Source organism: Bos indicus, chromosome 24, assembly GCF_029378745.1.
Source record: "Bos indicus isolate NIAB-ARS_2022 breed Sahiwal x Tharparkar chromosome 24, NIAB-ARS_B.indTharparkar_mat_pri_1.0, whole genome shotgun sequence".
NCBI lineage: Eukaryota > Metazoa > Chordata > Mammalia > Artiodactyla > Bovidae > Bos > Bos indicus.
Genome location: NC_091783.1, coordinates 24208624 through 24230665, shown reverse-complemented (window position 1 = coordinate 24230665; position 22042 = coordinate 24208624). Strand labels below are relative to the sequence as shown.

The 22042-nt window shown below is 36.6% G+C and overlaps 1 protein-coding gene across 1 annotated transcript in view; it reads right to left on the bottom strand.

Annotated features, from left to right (window-relative positions):
• The window catches only part of CCDC178 (coiled-coil domain containing 178), a 417287-nt gene that overhangs the window by 332495 nt on the left and 62750 nt on the right, over nucleotides 1-22042 (bottom strand). Inside the window, exons 5-8 of the mRNA XM_070778765.1 lie at nucleotides 17077-17099; nucleotides 13695-13780; nucleotides 10188-10388; nucleotides 629-849 (exon numbers count right to left, since the gene is read on the bottom strand). Of these exons, the coding sequence (XP_070634866.1) occupies nucleotides 629-849; nucleotides 10188-10388; nucleotides 13695-13780; nucleotides 17077-17099 (531 nt within the window). The remainder of the gene's footprint in view (nucleotides 1-628; nucleotides 850-10187; nucleotides 10389-13694; nucleotides 13781-17076; nucleotides 17100-22042) is intronic.

Here is a 22042-nt window from a genome sequence, read left to right as displayed (position 1 = left end):
GAAACAGAAGTTCATGATGAGGTTATCTTTTGGAGAATGATGAAGGAAAATGGAACAAGTATAGGAGACATTTAATGACTTAATTTACTAACTTTAAATGATCAAGAACAAACATGATACAAAATTAAATTTGTCCATTTAGTAGCCATGAGAAATAATTTATTTTTCTATGATATGATCCCACAAGAGGAGATTAAATGTTAATCATTAAAAAGACTTTACATGTAGGTTTTATGTTTTCATCAGGAATGAAGTTTACTGATATAGTATACTTCCATTCTTTCTCAGTTCAATTTATAGCTTCAAATTCATGGGCTCGCAAGGAGTCGGACACGACTGAGCGACTGAACTGAACTGAACTGAATACCACATTGTTTAATACCTCCAAAATCATATTAGTAGACAGACTAAATACAATTAATATTTTTAAGTTTAAACGTAAGGTAAGAAGACACACTTTAAATGAATATCAATCAACTGTATTGATTGATAATTTCTTTAAAAGATAAATAGTAGGCCAATTTTCAATGAGAATGGAACCTTTCAACGTATGTTAACTTCTTAGAGCTAAAATCTTATAATTAAGAAACAATCTGTAAAATGTACAGCCATTTCTTTATTCACTTACCTCAAATTTTTTCTGGTAATATTCCCTCAGAGATATAAGTTCGTGGTCTCGCTTTGCAAGCAGTAGAGGGTGCTGTTTAATCATATAGTCTATGTCTGCTTTAAGCTTTGAATTAGTTTCTGCTAATTTCTCCTTTTGCTCTTCCAGATGTTTTCGTTGACGAGTTTTATCTTCAAAGTGCCATCGTAGTTCTATTATATCTCTCAAATAGGCCTCATGTTCTAGACATACGGTGAAAGGACAAAAAGAAAATCTAAATTTAAAACAAAAGCTCCAGAAGGACATCTTTGTTTGATAGTAGATATGAAATATGAATATAAAAAAGCAGAGGCATTACTTTGCCAACAAAGGTCCGTATAGTCAAGGCTATGGTTTTTCCAGTAGCCATGTATGGAAGTGAGAGTTGGACTATAAAGAAAGCTGAGTGCCAAAGAATTGATGCTTTTGAACTGTGGTGTTGGAGAAGACTCTTGATAGTCCCTTGGACTGCAAGGAGATCCAACCAGTCCATCCTTAAAGGAAATCCTTAATGTTCATTGGAAGGGTTGATGTTGAAGCTGAAACTCCAATACTTGGCCACCTGATGTGAAGAACTGACTCATGAAAAGACCCTGATGCTAGGAAAGATTGAAGGAAGGAGGAGAAGGGGACCATAGAGGATGAGATAGTTGGATGGCATCACCAACTCAAAGGACATGAGTTTGAGTAAACTCTGGGAGTTGGTGATGGACAGGGAGGCTTAGCATGCTGCAGTCCATGGCGTCGCAAAGAGTCGGATGTGACTGAACAACTGAACTGAACTGATTAAATATTTTAGTTTCAGAAATTACTTGTTTTTTATTTTTATGTTTTGACCATGCCATGTGGCATGCAGGATCCTAGTTCCCCTATCACAGATGGAACCCATGCTCCCTGCAGTGGAAGTGCAGAGTCTAAACTCTTGGGCAGCCTGGGAAGTCCTTAAATTATTTTAGTATTCCTTCATTCACCATCAAAGGGATTAAACTACAAAAATCACTTGAAATTATAAAAATAATAACTCATAAAAATCAATATTAATATAAGAAATAATGTTTATCCACAAAAATAAATCTTATAGTGAAATCAGAATGATCTCACACAGCAAAATTAAGACAAACAAAGATGCACAGATCTAGTGACAGACCTACCATGAGTATAGCACGGCCTATAGGAAGAAATGACAAAACGTTCTCAAACAATAGAAATGGGAATTTGAATAAATGGATAAAAAACTTTTGTTCCATATAAAAATATCTGAAATGGTACATACGGAAATTTCTTTTAAGTAAAATAGAAACAAATTATAAATTAAATTAAATGTCGATTAACAGACTAGGACAGTTTTAGAGAAACTATATAAAAGATTTCCTCATTATATCATTAAGTCTCTAAGGTTACCCTAACCCTGAACTCTTGGAATAAACTTCAGTTGGCTAGCTTGGGGATCTTTCCATCTTTTTTAAAATAAACTTCTTGGTGGGTTTTGGTGTCGGATTCACTGAGGATACTTTGCATATATGCTCATGATTTTGGCCTGTAATTTTGCATATTTGTACTGTATTCATCTAATTTGCTTTACAATTTATGCTAGCATCTTGTATCTGTTGTAGTTTCTTTTATTTCTGTTCTCTATGATTTTGTGGAAGTTTGAAATTGCATGTAAAGTTTTATTGCCCTAGTATGTACGTATGCATGCATGTGTGTGTTTTGCAAGAAAGGATTTTTATTTATTAAGTCAATATCTTTCCTTTAATGGCTATATGTATATTTGGCTATCTATTCATCAGTCCATTTTTTTCTGTTAATTTATCCAGTACATCAAGGTTTCAATAATACTCTAAGGCATTTGTTCTGTATATCTTCCTTATTATTAATCACTGCTCCATTTTTAGATACCATCTGCATTTCTAATTGGATTTACTCATATATTTTCTCTGTGTTCTTCACTGATCTTGCCATTGGTATTCCATTATTTCCTTTATTATTATTCTTTTGGAGAAGGGAATGGCAAACCACTTCAGTATTCTTGCCTTGAGAACCCCATGAACAGTATGAAAAGGCAAAATGATAGGATACTCAAAGAGAAACTCCCCAGGTCAGTACGTGCCCAATATGCTACTGGAGATCAGTGAAGAAATAACTCCAGAAAGAATGAAGGGATGGAGCCAAAGCAAAAACAATACCCAGCTGTGGATGTGACTGGTGATAGAAGCAAGGTCTGATGCTGTAAAGAGCAATATTGCATAGACACCTGGAATGTCAGGTCCATGAATCAAGGCAAAATGGAAGTGGTCAAACAAGAGATGGCAAGAGTGAATGTCGACATTCTAGGAATCAGCAAACTGAAATGGACTGGAATGGGTGAATTTAACTCAGATGACCATTATATCTACCACTGCGGGCAGGAATCCCTGAGAAGAAACGAAGTGGCCATCATGGTCAACTAAAGAGTCTGAAATGCAGTACTTGGATGCAATCTCAAAAACGACAGAATGATCTCTATTCGTTTCCAAGGCAAACCATTCAATATCACAGTAATCCAAGTCTATGCCCCAACCAGTAACGCTGAAGAAACTGAAGTTGAACAGTTGATGAAGACCTACAAGACCTTTTAGAACTAACACCCAAAAAAGATGTCCTTTTCATTATAGGAGACTGGAATGCAAAAGTAGGAAGTCAAGAAACACCTGGAGTAACAGGCAAATTTGGCCTTGGAATACGGAATGAAGCAGGGCAAAGACTAATAGAGTTTTGCCAAGAAAATGCACTGGTCATAACAAACACCCTCATCCAACAACACAAGAGAAGACTCTATACATGGACATCACCAGATGGTCAACACTGAAATCAGACTGATTATATTCTTTGCAGCCAAAGATGGAGAAGCTCTATACAGTCAGCAAAAACAAGACCAGGAGCTGACTGTGGCTCAGACCATGAACTCCTTATTGCCAAATTCAGACTTAAATTGAAGAAAGTAGGGAAAACCACTAGACCATTCAGGTATGACCTATATCAAATCCCTTATGATTATACAGTGGAAGTGAGAAATAGATTTAAGGGCCTAGATCTGATAGATAGAGTGCCTGATGAACTATGGAATGAGGTTCGTGACACTGTACAGGAAACAGGGATCAAGACCATCCCTATGGAACAGAAATGCAAAAAAGCAAAATGGCTGTCTGGGGAGGCCTTACAAATAGCTGTGAAAAGAAGAGAAGCAAAAAGCAAAGGAAAAAAGGAAAGATATAAACATCTGAATGCAGAGTTCCAAAGAATAGCAAGAAGAGATCAGAAAGCCTTCTTCAGCAATCAATGCAAAGAAATAGAGGAAAACAACAGAATGAGAAAGACTAGGGATCTCTTCAAGAAAATCAGAGATACCAAAGGAACATTTCATGCAAAGATGGGCTCAATAAAAGACAGAAATGGTATGGACCTAACAGAAGCAGAAGATATTAAGAAGAGAGGGCAAGAATACACAGAAGAACTATACATAAAGATCTTCACGACCCAGATAATCACGATGGTGTGATCACTGACCTAGAGCCAGACATCCTGGAATGTGAAGTCAAGTGGGTCTTAGAAAGCTTCACTATAAACAAAGCTAGTGGAGGTGATAGAATTCCAGTTGAGCTATTCCAAATCCTGAAAGATGATGCTGTGAAAGTGCTGCACTCAATATGCCAGCAAATTTGGAAAACTCAGCAGTGGCCACAGGACTGGAAAAGGTCAGTTTTCATTCCAATCCCAAAGAAAGGCAATGCCAAAGAATGCTCAAACTACCGCACAATTGCACTCATCTCACATGCTAGTAAAGTAATGCTCAAAATTCTCCAAGCCAGGCTTCAGCAATATGTGAACTGTGAACTTCCTCATGTTCAAGCTGGTTTTAGAAAAGGCAGAGGAACCAGAGATCAAATTGCCAACATCCGCTGGATCATGGAAAAAGCAAGAGAGTTCCAGAAAAACATCTATTTCTGCTTTCTTGACTATGCCAAAGCCTTTGACTGTGTGGATCACAATAAACTGTGGAAAATTCTGAAAGAGATGGGAATACCAGACCACCTGATCTGCCTCTTGAGAAATTTGTATGCAGGTCAGGAAGCAACAGTTAGAGATGGACATGGAACAACAGACTGGTTCCAAATAGGAAAAGGAGTTCATCAAGGCTGTATACTTTCACCCTGTTTATTTAACTTCTATGCAGAGTACATCATGAGAAACGCTGGACTGGAAGAAACACAAGCTGGAATCAAGATTGCCAGGAGAAATATCAATAACCTCAGATATGCAGATGACACCACCCTTATGGCACAAAGTGAAGAGGAACTCAAAAGCCTCTTGATGAAAGTGAAAGTGAAGAGTGAAAAAGTTGGCTTAAAGCTCAACATTCAGAAAATGAAGATCATGGCATCCGGTCCCATCACTTCATAGGAAATAGATGGGGAAACAGTGGAAACAGTGTCAAACTTTATTTTACTGGGCTCCAAAATCACTGCAGATGGTGACTACAGCCATGAAATTAAAAGACACTTACTCCTTGGAAGGAAAGTTATGACCAACCTAGATAGCATATTCAAAAGCAGAGACATTACTTTGCCAACAAAGGTCTGTCTAGTCAAGGCTATGGTTTTTCCTGTGGTCATGTATGGATGTGAGAGTTGGACTGTGAAGAAGGCTGAGCGCCGAAGAATAGATGCTTTTGTACTGTGGTGTTGGAGAAGACTCTTGAGAGTCCCTTGGACTGCAAGGAGATCCAATCAGTCCATTCTGAAGGAGATCAGCCCTGGGATTTCTTTGGAAGGAATGATGTTAAAGCTGAAACTCCAGTTCTTTGGCCACCTCATGCGAAGAGTTGACTCATTGGAAAAGACTCTGATGCTGGGAGGGATTGGGGGCAGGAGGAGAAGGGGACGACAGAGGATGAGATGGCTGGATGGCATCACTGACTCCATGGACGTGAGTCTCAGTGAACTCCGGGAGTTGGTGATGGACAGGGAGGCCTGGCGTGCTGCGATTCAGGGGGTTGCCAAGAGTCGGACAGGACTGAGCGACTGATCTGATCTGATCTGATATGATTATTCTTTTATTGATCTAACATTTAGCACTGTATATCTTCAGAATTATATGTATTTCATTATTTAACCATTTTGTTATTGGCTTTCTGTTTTTTCTTTGTATTTATTTTGCTTTTATTTTTCTAGTCATATATTTCAATAATTTTGATATCATCTTCTTTCCCGAATATGATAAAAGCTATTACTTTCTTTTAAATAATAATTTAGCTTTTTTCATTTATGTGAAAATAATTTTAATAAGTGTTAATGATACAGTTCTAAATGTTTTCTAATTTCTTATATTTGTGAAATGTTTGACACCATTCCCTTTTAATTTTGTCCTAATTAGACAGTAGTATTTTTGTTTTAAAAAGTCAGTCACCATCCCATTAAGTATTATCATCATTATCTCTGTAATTATCTTCTGTTAGATATTCATCATCCTTTTTCATGTTATACTCTATGTCTTTAAGTATTTAATTCATATTTTCCTTCTCCTTGTGTACCTTTGATGCATTTCATGTAAATTTTTCTAGATTTATATTTATTACTTTTCTGTTCCTTAGTCTAACAGACCATTTAACCAGTTATTGAGTCTTTAATTTCAAGTAGTAGATTTTTAATTTCTAATAAGTCTTTTTTATTTCCATTTTTCTTTCTTTTAAAAATAGTCTCTTAGTCCTTGCTTTTATTTTCAGACTTCTCTTTATTTCATAAAACATATTAAATATTCTCAGTTGCTAAGTCATGTTCAACTCTCTGCAACACCATGGACTGTAGCCTGCCAGGCTCCTTTGTCCATGGGATTTTTCCAGGCAAGAATACTGGAGTAGGTTGCCATTTCCTCCTCTAAGGGATTTTCCTAATCCAGGGATTGAGTCTGGGTGTCCTGCATTAGCAGGAGGATTCTTACCATGAGCCATCAGGGAAGCCCATTAAATAAAATCATTTTATAATGTCATGTGCAATCCAATATCTGAAAACTTTTTGAGTAAGATTACGCTGTCTGTTTCTACTAACTCACACTTACCGAATCTGTATTCTTGTGTTTTATGATATTTGATATTGGGCTATTTCTTATCTTGAGACTCTGAGACAGTTCCCTGATACCTAGATCGAATTTTCAGTCTTTCAAAAAAGAACATCTGTCTTTGTTCCTGAAGATGCCTAGCTTAACCACCAGCCCACAGAACATTTAAATGATATTCTCCACTGTGTATTTTCAGACTCAAAGACAGCAGGAATGCTGCTGCTGCTAAGTCGCTTCAGTCGTGTCCGACTCTGTGCGACCCCACAGATGGCAGCCCATCAGGTCCCCCATCCCTGGGATTCTCCAGGCAAGAGTACTGGAGTGGGTTGCCATTTCCTTCTCCAATGCATGAAAGTGAAAAGTGAAAATGAAATCGCTCAGTCGTGCCCAACTGCTAGCGACCCCATGGACTGTAGCCCACCAGGCTCCTCCACCCATGGGATTTTCCAAGCAAGAATACTGGAGTGGGTTGCCGTTGCCTTCTCCAATATCAGTCCCAAATCCATTTAGATCAGTATTTTAAGAATTCTTGGAATACTATCTGCTTTTCTCCACTAACTAAGTGAAACAAGCAACTTTCTTTGCTATTCAACTGCAGCAATAGATTTACCCATGATTCATGCTTAATGCTGGAATGGAGACCTTTGGACTCTCAGTTTCATGTAATGACTTCTAACCGGACTTGTCATTTGGTTGAGACTCAGGCTTTATCCCCAGTCTCCTGTACCAAATAGATGGATCAAAATGGGAACAGAAGGATATTAGGATTTCAGGGATTCCCTCATGGCTAAATCTGTCACTGATGCCTAATCACCAAAAAAATCCCATTCCAAACTTAAATGTTGGTTGTAGTGCATTTCTTAATTTATTTAAAGCTTATCAGGGTCTTTTACTCAAGATTTTTTAAAAATTAAAATAAATGAACAAAACCTGGCAATTGAAAAAGTTTTGGTATCATTAGTTTCTTCTCAGATTCACCAGAGAAACCATAGTTGGAGATTTCAACACCCAACTCATAACAACTCAATAAACAACTACACAGAGAAATCAGAGAGAGAAGCCTTAAACAGCACCATCAACCAATGAACACATTTATAGACACTTCACCAAACAACAGAATGTACATTAATTTTGACCAAACACAGAATATTCTCCAAAATATTTAAAATGCTGAATAATTTTTATTCTAAACAATTTTAATGTGAATAAAATGTTTCTAAATTAAATTAGAAATCAAAAGAAAAAAAGTTTCAATGGGGCTAGTGCACTGGGACGACCAAGAGGGATGGTATGGGGAGGGAGGAGGGAGGAGGGTTCAGGATGGGGAGCACATGTATACCTGTGATGGATTCATTTTGATATTTGGCAAAACTAATACAATTATGTAAAGTTTAAAAATAAAATAAAATTTAAAAAAATTTTTAAAAAAATAAATAAAACTTAAAAGAAAAAAAGTTGGGGAAAAATTGCAAAAAATCCCTAAATAATTTCAAACTAAACAGCAATGTCTAAATAAATAATAGATACAAAAAGAAATCACAAAAATAATTTTTAAAATATTTTACCTAATTAAAATAAGCTCATAGCATATGAATATGTATGAAATCCAACTAATAAAGTTCTAAAAGTAACTTCAGTTCTTAGATGTCTACTCTAGAAAAGAAGAAAGGTATTGAACAAATAATCAAGGCTTCCACTTTATGAAGAGAAAAATAGTACATTAAATAACTCCCAAAGAAAGCATGAGAAAGGAAATTAGAGAAGAAATCAATTATACCGAAGCTAAAAAATACATGAGAAATCAAGCAAACATTGACTTTTTAAATAGATCAACAAAATTGTTGTGCCTTTTGATAAACCAAGATGGGAAGAAAAGAGAGTGAGAAAGTACAAATTACCAAAATCAAGTACAAAAGATATGTCATCTTTACTGCTATTGTAAATATCAAAACAGTTATTAGGAACAAGATTGGGCAAGCAAATAAGACAATTACAGTGACATGGACAAATTATTTAGAAGGCTCAAATGATGAAAACTGACTCAAGAAGAAAGAGAAAAGAGATTCAAAACCAGTAAATAAATTAAATTAGCTATTAAAAGTATGTTAACAATTTTGGACTTAAATACACGTGAATAGAAAACTCATTATCTGGACTCCGGGTAGAAAAATAACGACTTCAAAGAAATAAAAACCCATATTTAAAACTTATAAAGATTTAGATATCAAACTCAAGCTAAGAAATTAGTAATGGTCTAATTCACTGGTCTAGAACCAGTATAACTTCAAGAATCCTAACAGAGGCAACAAAAGCAGTTGAAGTCTAACTGACTTCTATAGAGAATACAAACAGCTCAGTATCAAGGAGAGTCATCAGAAGAAAGAGCAGTAGCTCATTACCCTCTCCTTTGGATAAAGAGAGTTTCTTGTCACACATCTGCGATTTAGACATGTTACTTCTATTGCCTGAAGAATGTGACTAACAGCAGTAACTAATATCATCTTTTTTTCTCTCGGTGTTTTGGTTTAAATTATGGGTTATATAAGAATCCTAATGTCACCCATTTATAAAGCATGTGGACCCTGAATTAAAGCTGTTACCCTATGAGAACATAGAAAAGCTTCCAGCCTCAGAAGGATCAAGTAGTCTGGTGTGCTTGATAAATACCACATTTGAAAATGAAAAATCCAAAACCTTTAGATTATTTAACACTTGATCACATGTCCCTCCTTCTGTAATTTAAAATATAGAGTTTTCCCTTTTAAACGTGTTATCTACATGACTTTTTTTTCATGTTTTTTTTTTTTTTTTAGTTCTTTTTTTTTTTTAAACTTTACAATATTGCATTGGTTTTGCCATATATCAACATGAATCTGCCACAGGTATACACGTGTTCCCCATCCTGACCCTCCTCCTCCTTCCTCTCCGTACCATCCCTCTGGGTTGTCCCAGTGCACTCTACATGACTTTTGGAAACATCCTAGGTTTCTGTGCTTGCTAGAAGTTCCCAATGTGAATTTACCATTGAAGTCACAAAAGAAGATGCATGTAATTCCTAAAATATCACTTAGATGTCTCTCATTTTCCTAGGTTTAAATATGTAGCTGATGCCACCAACTGGCAATCACTTTAAATTTCTAGTAAATGAAGTATTATAGTCATTACAGGAAATATGTGCCAAATGTTTGCATGCTCCTTGGGTACCATAAATTCAATGGAATTTCCAACAAATACCAAATGACAGCTGGTCCAGGTTTGTTCAGTGAAGTCCCAATTTATGTCTGCAAACACAGCATTATCACTAATAGTATGTTTCAAATATACACTGGTTTGCATGCAAGATAATATGCTCACTTTAAGCACAAGTAATTTTTTAATTCAGAGGTCAATTAATCATCCATGCCTCTCCAATAAACTAAATGACAATATGAAAAATCCTGATTATTACCGTTCTGCACAGCTAAGGGGATTTCTTGAAGTTTCCAGATTGACCAAGAATCAATTTGTGTGGTAATCCTTTTCTTTCTTGATTTTTGTCGTTGTAAAGCTTCTTCAGCTTCTGCCCGATCGGTCTCCAGACTTTTAATGAGATGGATGGCCTCTGATAGCAATGTTTCCATTTTTTGCTTCAATTCAGGACACTTTTCATCTTAAAAGGGAAATATGTATTCATATTTGCTAATAAAATCAGCCTGTAAGCTGGATGGTAGTGGGGGGGCGGAGCTGGGGAACCAGTTGTATTGCTATCTTTTAATATTTATATATTTACCAAGAGAATTTTAGAAAAATGAATGAGCCTTGTAAAGACAAGTTTCATTATAATACAATCATAACATTAATTATAACCTTTGAAGACAGATTTTGAAATGGATATTTTATGACAATCAGAGTAACTAAGTCTCAACCACTAGCTTCACACATAATATTTTTGAGTGGAAAAAAAAACATGTTCCATTCACAAGCTGTATTATAGAGCTTTATTTTGAAAATATGCTTCTGTTTTCTCCCACTCTATGGGAAAAGCAAACCCTAATGATTACATCAGATAAGTACTGAAAATCCTCAGATGGTTCTTAGGAACAAGACACTTTATATTCTTTATCTTATCAGATAATAACATCCCTAGTTAGCCTTGCCAGAAATTCATCATCGTTTACAAATTCTATTTATTCAGTTATAATACAAATTAACTCCTTTATGAGAAACATTTGGGACTCCTGCTTCACAGCTCTGGAATGATAAGGTTTAATGTTAACAAAATGATTAACACGGGTATTCATTCATCTATTTATGCAAGAAATGGGTAGAGAGCCTGTTACATTCTAGACAATATGCTCTCTCCCTGGAGGTTGGTCAGTAAGAAAGATGGATATGACTCCTATTCTGGTGAGATTCATACTTGTAAACAGTGGCTTTTGCCAAAATGTGACATGACAAAAAGATATAAACAGAGTGTCAAAAAAGGCAAAGCCTCTAAAGAGCTGCGGCTGGAGGACAAACAGTGAAACTGGATCAGGAAGAAAGGCAACTAACAGTAAACTTTCTTTTATTTTGTTTTCTCTTTCTTTTGAACAATAAAGACATTACTTTTTGCTGGAAAATAGTATTACATAATGGTTATTAGTACAAGCTCACCACTCACACAGTTTTTATTTCTAACCTAGTGGGCTTGTTAAAGAAATTCAGCATATGCCTAAAAAGAATTCCTGAGAAACAGGTTTTTCTATTGTAATGCACAAAATTAACTTTTTCCAGCCTGATCTTTTATTTGGGCTCTATTTATTTGGTCTATTGTCTTTATTTTTCAAATTCCACAATATCTTAGACACTTTATCTTCTAATAAACGGTCTGTTTTTTATTACAACATACTTATTAAACACTGTTCTCCAATCAGCGTTCATTCAATTTCTATAACAGGGCTTCAGTTGGAAAGATATGATGGAGTTAATGCCACTTAAAATTGAAGCACTTCTGATTAGATATATATGTGTTTTACCAAAGGTGTCCATTATACAAGATGTCTTTTATACTGTTTCTACAATAGCAGTCTAAAACAAATGCTATGGAGTGGGTTGCCATTTCCTTCTCCAATGCATGAAAGTGAAAAGTGAAAGTGAATTCGCTCAGTCGTGTCCGACTCCTAGCAACCCCATGGACTGCAGCCTACCAGGCTCCTCCGTCCACGGGATTTTCCAGTCAAGAGTACTGGAGTGGGTTGCCATTGCCTTCTCCAGGTGTATAACTTAAGGTGTCTCCAATTCTATTTAACATCTCTCTGGATTTTTTTCCAGAATACCATCTCAATTAGTTTTTTTGTTTCATGTTGAATAAGTGAGCAACCACCTGCATTTTTATTAGGGTGTGGGTGTGCTCAGGCGTTTCAGCCATGTCCGACTTTTTGCAACCCTATGGAAAGACTCACGCTCCTCTGTCCATAGGTTTCTCCAGGCAAGAATACTGGAGAGGGTTGCCATGCACTCCTCCAGCGGATCTTCCCGACCCAGGGATCAAACCCACATCTCCTGCATATCCCTGCCTTGAAGGTGGATTCATTACCTATTGAGCCACCTGGAAAACCCCATTTTTATCAGTGGAAACAATTACAATAAATGTTCCTCATCCTGATACTGCCTTGTGTTTTAGAGTAAAATATACATGTTTATAATAAACATAATTGGAATTAGTTATTGTGACCATTAATACATTGATATTTTCTCCTAGAATTTGTCACTGAAAACTTAAGAAATAATTGAATCAGATTTTCACTTTCATTATAAAAGGCAAATACAAAATGTTCATGCTTTTACAGAGTCCTGAGTTTATTAGTTATCCTTCACTAAAGGAAGGCATTTAACAAAGTTCTGTTGCATAAGTAGGAAGAAGTGTTTAAAATAATGTTAAAGATATATTCAAATATGTTGAAATAATTTTTAATACAAATTTTTATACCAGTATAAAAGTTTTATACATTTATATTTGAAAATTGTGCTAGAAGGCTAGTCTTCAAGGCTATGGTTTTTCCAGTGGTCATGTATGGATGTGAGAGTTGGACTGTAAAGAAAGCTGAGCACCGAAGAATTGATGCTTTTGAGCTGTGGTGTTGAAGACTCTTGAGAGTCCCTTGGACTGCAAGGAGATCCAACCAGTCTATCCTAAAGGAGATCAGTCCTGGGTGTTCATTGGAAGGACTGATGTTGAAGCTGAATCTCCAATACTTTGGCCACCTGATGTGAAGAGCTGACTCATTTGAAAAGACCCTGATGCTGGGAAAGATTGAGGGCAGGAGGAGAAGGGGACAACAGAGGATGAGATGGTTGGATGGCATCACCAACTTAATGGACATGGGTTTGGGTGGACTCTGGGAGTTGGTGATGGACAGGGAGGTCTGGCGTGCTGTGGTTCATGGGGTCACAAAGAGCAGGACACAACTGAGCAACTAAACTGAACTGAACCATATATATATATATATATATATATATATATATATATATATATATATGAGCTGTAATGTCCAATATGGTAGCCATGAACCACATGTGATTAATTTACATTTAAATGCAAGTTAAAGTTAAACTTAACATTTAAATTCCTCAGTGTCACCACATTTTAAGTGCTCGCAGCTACATGTGGCTAGTAGTTACCCTACTGGACAATGAGACAAAACATATTTCTATTATCACAGAAAGTCCTAATGGACAGTACTGGATTACCATTCACTTCCTGAGAAGTAGACAGGGAAGGACCTAGAGCAGTATATAGTATATTATAGTAATTAATACATATTTGTTGAACAAGTATTTAATCAAACAGTACAGAAGGCTCTTACTTCTGCTAGACACTTATAAGAATTATAAAACTCATACATGACTCTTGTGAATATCAGAAATACATAAATGAAAAGCTAATGAGCTTTTAAATGTAATTCTGCTTATGTAGTATGAGTTACAGTTTTACCTCTCAATTCTTCTGGTTTGGGCTCTTTCACTAGTGTAACAACACTCAGATCTTTTTTCAGGTCTTCTGTGAAAGAAGTTCTGCTCCTTTATAACAGAAAAGAAGCAATCAATTAATAAAGAAGGACTGTACTTACAGTTTGGAGAAGGCAATGGCACCCCACTCCAGTATTCTTGCCTGGAAAATCCCATGGACAGAGGAGCCTGGTGGGCTGCAGCCCATGGGGTTGCTAAGAGTTGGACACGACTGAGTGACTTCACTTTCAAGTCTCACTTTCATGCATTGGAGAAGGAAATGGCAACCCACTCCAGTGTTCTTGCCTGGAGAATCCCAGGAACCGGGGAGCCTGGTAGGCTACCATCTATGGGGTTGCACAGAGTCGGACATGACTGAAGCAACTTAGCAGCAGCAGCAGCAGTACTTACAGTTAGTCAAACAAATTTTAGGTGATGTTTTTACAATGAGTTTTAAATGTCTACAGTGACACTTACTATACATGATAATGGTACTACTTAAGAAATTAAAATAGCAAAATTCTAATTGGTAATGACATTTATACTTCATGGTAGATTAACAGTAATTTAGAATTTGTTAAAATGACTTGAAATTTTTTGAGAGATAGTAAAGCAGTATTTTTTTTAAATGATATTAGTCTCTTCTGAGAAAGTTGCTATCAGGAAAAAAAAAGAGAACTTACTGAAAATAATTTGAGAGTTATTTCTCCAATTACAGTTTAGCAGTTTCTGGGAAGACAATGCAAAATGTAAGGAGCAAAAACATGATTTCATATTTGAAGTTAATAATGTTTTAGAAAAATATCCAAATTTTCTTTTCTGAAGAACTTTGCTAGTGAAAGTTCCATATATTGAATAACGAAACATTTCTCATTATCAGTATTTATCTGGTCCAATTCTTGAATACTAGACTAGTTTTAATTGTATTTATTTTATATTTACTCAATTTTTGACTGTGCTACATCTTTATTGCTGCACATGGGCTCAGTAGTTGCATTTCCTAGCTCTAGAGCACAAGATCAGTAGTTGCGGCACACAGACTTTAGTTGCTCCAGGGCATGTGGGATCTTCCTGGATCAGGGATTGAACACATCTCCTGCATTGGCAGGTGAATTCTTCACCACTGAGTCACTAGTGCAGCCCCTTCCAATGTGTATAAAAAGAAGCACACTTCCTCTGATAAAAGTCACAAGAAAATAACTAATACCAAAGCAGAATATTTCATTTTACCCATGTTGTAGCATGTATCAGAACTTCATTACTTTTTATAATTGAATAATATTCCATTGTACAGATACACCATTGTTTATTAATCTATGAGTCCATTGAAGGATTTGAGGTTGTTTCTACCTTTTGGCTATTGTGAATACTGATGATAACAAGCATTTATACAGAAGTTTTTGGGTGAACACTGGTTTTGAAATCTTTTGGGTACACATATCAGAGTGGAATTGCTGGGTCATATGGTAATTCTAGGTTTAGCTTTTTGAGGAAACAGTGAACATTTTCACAGCGGTTGGTCCACATCTTCATTCCCAGTAGCATTGTATGAGGGTTCCAATGTTCAATAAAAGTGGCAAGATGGCTATCCTTGTTTTGTTCTTGATCTTAGATCATACAGTTAGGTTACTGGATTAGGTGTCTTTCTTTTAGTATAATCATTTATGGCTATGAATTTTTCTCTGGGCACTGCTTTTACTTCATCTCTTCAGTTGTGATACACAGTGTTTTGATTCTCATTCATCTCAAAGTACTTTTAATTACTTCCAGAGATTACAAATTGGCTCTCTGGTTTTTTATAGCATGCTGTCTAATTTATTTATATATATGAATTTTCTAGGTTTCCTCCTCAGCTGATGAACATCTCTAGTTTTTCATTTCAGTTATTGTACCTTTTAGCTCCAAAATGTCTATTTGGATCTTCCTTATAATTTCTTTTTCTTCATTGATATTCTATATTTGTTGAGACATTAATCTCCTGGTTTTGTTGTATTTTTGTCCACAGTTTATCCCTTTGAGGATATTTGAGACAGTTGATTTAAAGTCTTCGTCCACTAAGCACAATGTCATGCTTCCTCAGAGTATTTTCTTCATTTGTTTTTCCCCTTAATAATGGGAGTAAATTTTCTTTTATTCTTCCCCTGCCTCATAATTTTTATAAAAACCTGGAAATTTTGAGTACTCAATGTGATATGAAAATAATATTACCATCCCTCTATTGTGTTTATTTTTGATGTTTGTTGTGGGTTGCTTTTGTTTGTTTAGTGATTCTTCCAAACACTTACTGTAGTATTAATATCACATTCTTTTTCACTTGGGGTCACCAAAGTGTTTCTTAGCTTATTGGTGAACTTGAGTTTTATCCAAGTTACCTTAAATATTTGAGGTCAGGAAAAAAAAAAAGAAAAGAAAAAGGGAAAACTATACGCTTGCTCCCAATCTTAGCAGACTGGCTCTTAGTTGGAGTACTTCTTTCATGCTTATTCAGGATGTTTATAACTCTGCCTCTACCTTCAATTCTTGCCTGTGTAGATCCTAAGGCTAGCCAAAGATAAAAGATTAAGTCTTCTTGGGCTTTCCTGAGCATATGTCCAACACTGTTCATATTTGTGCATTTTTTAATTCTCCAATATAAATGAGAACTTTGAAAAATCATATTCTCCCATTTATAATATCTCTTTCCCCAAATTCTTCATTCCCAGGCATTCTGATATTTTCAGTGTCTGTCCCAAATTATCCACAATCTCAGACACTGGTGACAAGTATATGACCTTAAATACTTTCAGCAAACACTGCCTGGAGGTGGCTCCAGCTCTGTAATTTCTCTAACTCAGGAAAAACAAAGTCAATCTTTGTGTTAGTCCCTTTAGGGAGTCATCAGACTTGTCAAAACACTGAACTATAATTCTTTGAGAATAAGATGTATATTGTTCCATCTGGCACTAGCAATCTGCACAAGTTCAGGCTATTGCTTCATGACCACCACTGATCTGAGAGTTGGAAGATGGCAAGTGGGACATTTCAAATGCCACAGCCCTTCCTTCAGGCAAGACAGCCACTCCTTCTGCATTAACTTTTCCCCTTATTGTTGCAAGTTTTGAACTAGATTTCAGATTTTTGCAGAAGGTGACTCTGACCAATTTTTGCCAAAAGTTATAGATGCTTTTATGATAGGACAGAGCCCTGGAGATTCCTATTCTGTTATTTCCAGTGACATCCTGATTCTTACATTTTTAAAAATAAATATTAATACATAACATAAAATTCTGCTCTCAATATCTTTTTTCTTTTGAAATAAACTTACCTACACCAGATTAATCATAAAAATTTGAACATAAAAATGTAAAAGAAGTGTGAAATGTTCTTACCATTCTTCCAAAGAAGTTTCAAACTGTCAAAATAAAAGATGAAAGTCAAATTTTTAACATCTCAAATCAATAATAGATTTAACTAACACCTTAACTCACTGACAAAATTGTAAACACTCTACTTTACATTCTCCTGTTCCTGTCAAATTATACTCTGTTGTTTCCACAACAAGCATACCCTTATCTTAGCTAGCCTTATGCTTTTGTTATCAGTCTCACCTAACTGTTCTCACCCTTCACCTGTTTCTGAACTTTACCTTTACCCTAACAGTCAGTTCAAATTCCATTTTCTCCTAACAGACTTTCCACACAATCGGAAGTGCATACTATCCATTAAATTTCAATATCCTACCATAAAGTGGAAACCACATAATTACATGTTAAGTTTACAAATATTTAGTTTTTCGTAGAATTATCCCGCTGCTGGATTATAAAATCCTTGGTAGGAGTTATGTTGTACAGATGTATTCTAACACTACCTTGGGCTATAAAAGGTACAAACTACCAAAAACACAGAATATATAGCCAGAGTGTTATGGATTTCATGGATAATATCCAATTCAACATTTTAAATCAGACATATGTGATCTCAATTCCCATATCACACCAAAATTTTGGAGAAAAATATACAGGCACATAAGTAAGATCACTGGACAATATATTTGAGAATTTTCAGAAACAGAGTAATCAGATGAGACTGATGGTAAAAATGGAGCAAAGAAAAGTATAACTCAGAAGAGACCAGTGGAAGTGAGGACATGGAAGCAACCTAGATATCCATCAACAGATGAATGGATAAAGGAGTTGTGGTACAAATACACAATAGAATATTATCTGCCATTAAAAGGGACACATTTGAGTTAGTTCTAATGAGATGGATGAACCTAGAGCCTAATATACAGAGTGAACTAAGTCAGAAAGAGAAAAATAAATATCACATATTAATACATATATACGCAATCTAAAAAAATGATACTGATGAACCTATTTGCAGGGCAGTAATGGAGATGCAGCCATAAAGAACAGACTACACAGTGGGGAAGGAGAGGAAGTGATGAATTGGAAGAGTAACACTGAAACATAAACATTACCATATATAAAACAGATAGTCAGTGGGACTTTGCTCTGTGAAGCAAGGGGCTCAAACCCAGCGCCCTGTGACAACAGAGAGGGGTGGGATGGAGTGGGAGGTGCAAGGGAGGCTCAAGAGAGAAGGGACGTATGTATACCTATGGCTGATTCATGTTAATGTATGGCAGAAATCAATACAATATTATAAGGCAATTATCCTCCAATTAAAAAGAAATAAATAAATTTTTTAAAAAAGAAACAAGTGGAGACCATTTCAGGGAAGGTGAAAAGTTTCTGTGTGGAACTCATGAAAAATTCCCAGTATGTGAGAATAAGCTGCTGATAACCAAAGTAAATGCTTCCTTGGTGGCTCACACGGTAAAGTGTCTGTCTGCAATGTGGGAGACCTGGGTTCGATCCCTGGGTTGGGAAGGTTCCCTGGAGAAGGAAATTGCAACCCACTCCAGTATTCTTTCCTGAAGAATTCCATGGACAGAGGACCCTGGTAGGCTACAGTCCATGGGGTCACAAAGAGTCAGACATGACTGGATTTAGAAAAGGCAGAGGAAGCAGAAATCAAATTGCCAACATCCATTGAATCATAGAAAAAGAAAGAGAGTTCCAGAAAATTATCTACTTCTGCTTTATTGAAATATGCCAAAGCCTTTGATTTTGTGGACCACAACAAATTTGTCAAGAGATGGGAATACCAGACCACCTGACCTGCCTCTTGAGAAATCTGTATGCAGGTCAGGAAGCAACAGTTAGAAGTGGACATGGAACAACAGACTGGTTCCAAATAGGAAAAGGAGTACGTCAAGGCTGTATATTGACACCCTGCTTATCTAACTTATATGCAGAGTACATCATGAGAAACGCTGGGGTGGATGAAGCACAAGCTGGAATCAAAACTGCCAGGAGAAATATCAATAACCTCAGATATGCAGATGACACCACCCTTATGGCAGAATGCAAAGAAGCACTAAAGAGCCTCTTGATGAAAGTGAAAGAGGAGAGTGAAAAAGTTGGCTTGAAGCTCAATATTCAGAAAACTAAGATCATGGCATCTGGTCCCATCACTTCATGGCAAATAGATGGGAAAACAGTGGAAACAGTGGCAGACTTTATTTATTTATTTATTTATTTGGACTCCAAAATCACTGCAGGAGGTAACTGCAGCCATGAAAGCAAAAGACACTTGCTCCTTGGAAGAAAAGTAATGACCAACCTAGACAGCATATTAAAAAGCAGAGACATTATTTTGCCAAGAAAGGTCCGTCTAGTCAAAGCTATGGTTTTTCCAGTAGTCTTGTATGGATATGAGAGTTAGACTATAAACAAAGCTGAGTGCCACAGAATCGATGCTTTTGAACTGTGGTGCTGGAGAAGACTCAGAATCCCTTGGACTGCAAGGAGATCAAACCAGTCAGTGCTATATGAAATCAGTCCTGAATATTCTTTGGAAGGACTGATGCTGAAGCTGACACTCTAATACTTTGGCCACCTGATGTGAAGAACTGACTCATTAGAAAAGATCCTGATGCTGGGAAACATTGAGGGCAAGAGGCGAAGGGAACGACAGAGGATGAGATGGTTGGACTGTATCACCAACTCAATGGACATGAGTTTAGGTAAACTCTGGGAGTTGGTGATGGACAGGGAAGCCTGGCATGCTGCAGTCCATGGGGTCACGAAGAGTCAGACACAACTGAGCAACTGAACTGAACTGAACTGAACCAAAGTAAATAATGGAGGGGCTGCCTGTGATGAGATAGGTCACGGCAGTCTGCTGCTTTCCATCCAAAGAATCCAGAATACACAGCCAAAAAGTTACCCTCTAGACATTGCCATGAGAAAAATTCTCTGATCACATTGGAGATATGCCCAAGTTGGAGAGAATATCTAAGAACGTAAGTTATTGCTCTAGAGAGAAGCAAAATAGAGCCTCCCCAACCGGCAGAATCTTACATAGATAGATGCAAATAAGTCCATGCGGGAACACAAAAGCAGATGAACAAATGAGTGAAAAGATTATAAGGGGCTATGAACCCAAAAGTAAGCTTATTAAGGCAAAAGGAAAGGCCCACAACTTTCTTGCCTAAGCATACTACTTCCTATTTACAAAGAGCCTGAGTAGAAATTTTTATATGCTGGACAAAAGCCTTTGAGGTAAGCAGACTCTGATAGTTGCTAAAAATCAAACAAATAATAACAGCAACAAAAAACAACAAAAACTTATGCCAGCAACCAGTAATCAGTCTGGTTTATCATTTATAAATACAAGGACAAAAAAGAGTATCCAAATATTTGAAAGAAGTTTATAACATGAAAAATAAGAATTTATTCAGATATAACAGAAATACTGGAATGAACATAAGTGAATATAATAATAAATTGAAGGCATATATATCTTTTCTCCACAATATTATAAAAGAGAAAAACGAAATTTGGTATGAGTTTCTTTGGACTTCCCAACTGCGCTAGCAATAAAGAACTGCCTGTCAACACAGGAGTCGCAGGAGATGCAGGTTCGATCCCTGGGTCGGGAAGATTCCCCTGCAGGAGGAAATGGCCACCCACCCCAGTATTCTTTCCTGGAGAATCCTATGGACAGAGGAGCCGGGCAGGCTGTGGTCCATAGGGTCGCAAAGGGTTGGACACAACTGAAGCAACTTAGCACGCATGCACACATGAGTGTCATTATTCAAATATAAAACAGACTAAAATAAGTAATCGTTTCATTACCCATGTATGTGAGAGTTTAGGGACTTTCCTGGCTGTCCAGTCGTTAAAAATCTGCCTTAAAATACAGGGGACACAGGTTCAACTCCTGATTGGTTACTAAGATCCCACAGGCTGCCAAGCACCTAAGCCTGCATGCCACGACTAGAGAGCCTGTGTGCTGCAACCACCGGAGCCCACTTGCCACAACTAGAGAGTCCATGCACCTTAACAAATGATCCCGCATGAGGCAACAAAGATCTCACGTGCTGCAACTAAGACCCAATGCAGCCAAATAAATTTTAAAACAGAATAGTCAAAGACATTTAAAAATGAAAAAAAAAAAAAAAAGGATGGAACTACCTACCAAATATAAAAGTATATTATGAAGCATGTAAATTAGAAGGAGCAAGTTTCATTTTCAACAATATACAGAATCAAATTTTCCAATTTACTCACTTTTACTCACAATTTGTGGCATAATATGCAGATATGCCTGTATACTTTAGGGTCATATTCAACAATGCAGAGTTACTGCTGCATAATAACCATTCTTAAACGCAGTGGCTAAAAACAATCCCCATTTTATTTGCTCATAATTTTGTCAGTCACCAATGTATGATGGGCTCAGCTGTGTGATTTTTTGGTCACTAATATGACCTCAAACTAATGCAGTCATCTGGCCCCTTGACTAGGATAGTTTGTTCAAGACAACCTCACTCACAAGTGATGCTTTGTGACTGCTGTAGCTTGGGCCTGTCCCTCTACTTGGTCATTCATCTTCAAGGAGGCTAGATTATGCTTCTTTACCTGGTGAACTTATGGCACCAGGAGAGCAAAGGCAGAAGCTTCAGGGCCTCTTGAGACTTTTCTTAGAAGCTGTATGACACTTCTTCTGATACATTTGTTGTTTAAAACAAGTCACAAGTCCAAGTCTATGTTTAAAGGTTGAGAGAATAGACTGTCTGTTAAGGTAAGGAGATGGAAAGGAGCAGGGTAGCAATTTTTAATCCACCATTATCTTTGGCTTCAAGTACATACATGTCTCCTGGATGTAAAATGTCTCAAAGATTTAAGTATAACTGCTAAAACTATAAATGTCTTGTTCTAGCCACAAAGTTCTGGTATGTGTGTGTGTGTACACACATGCATAAAGCAACAGATAACAGAAAAA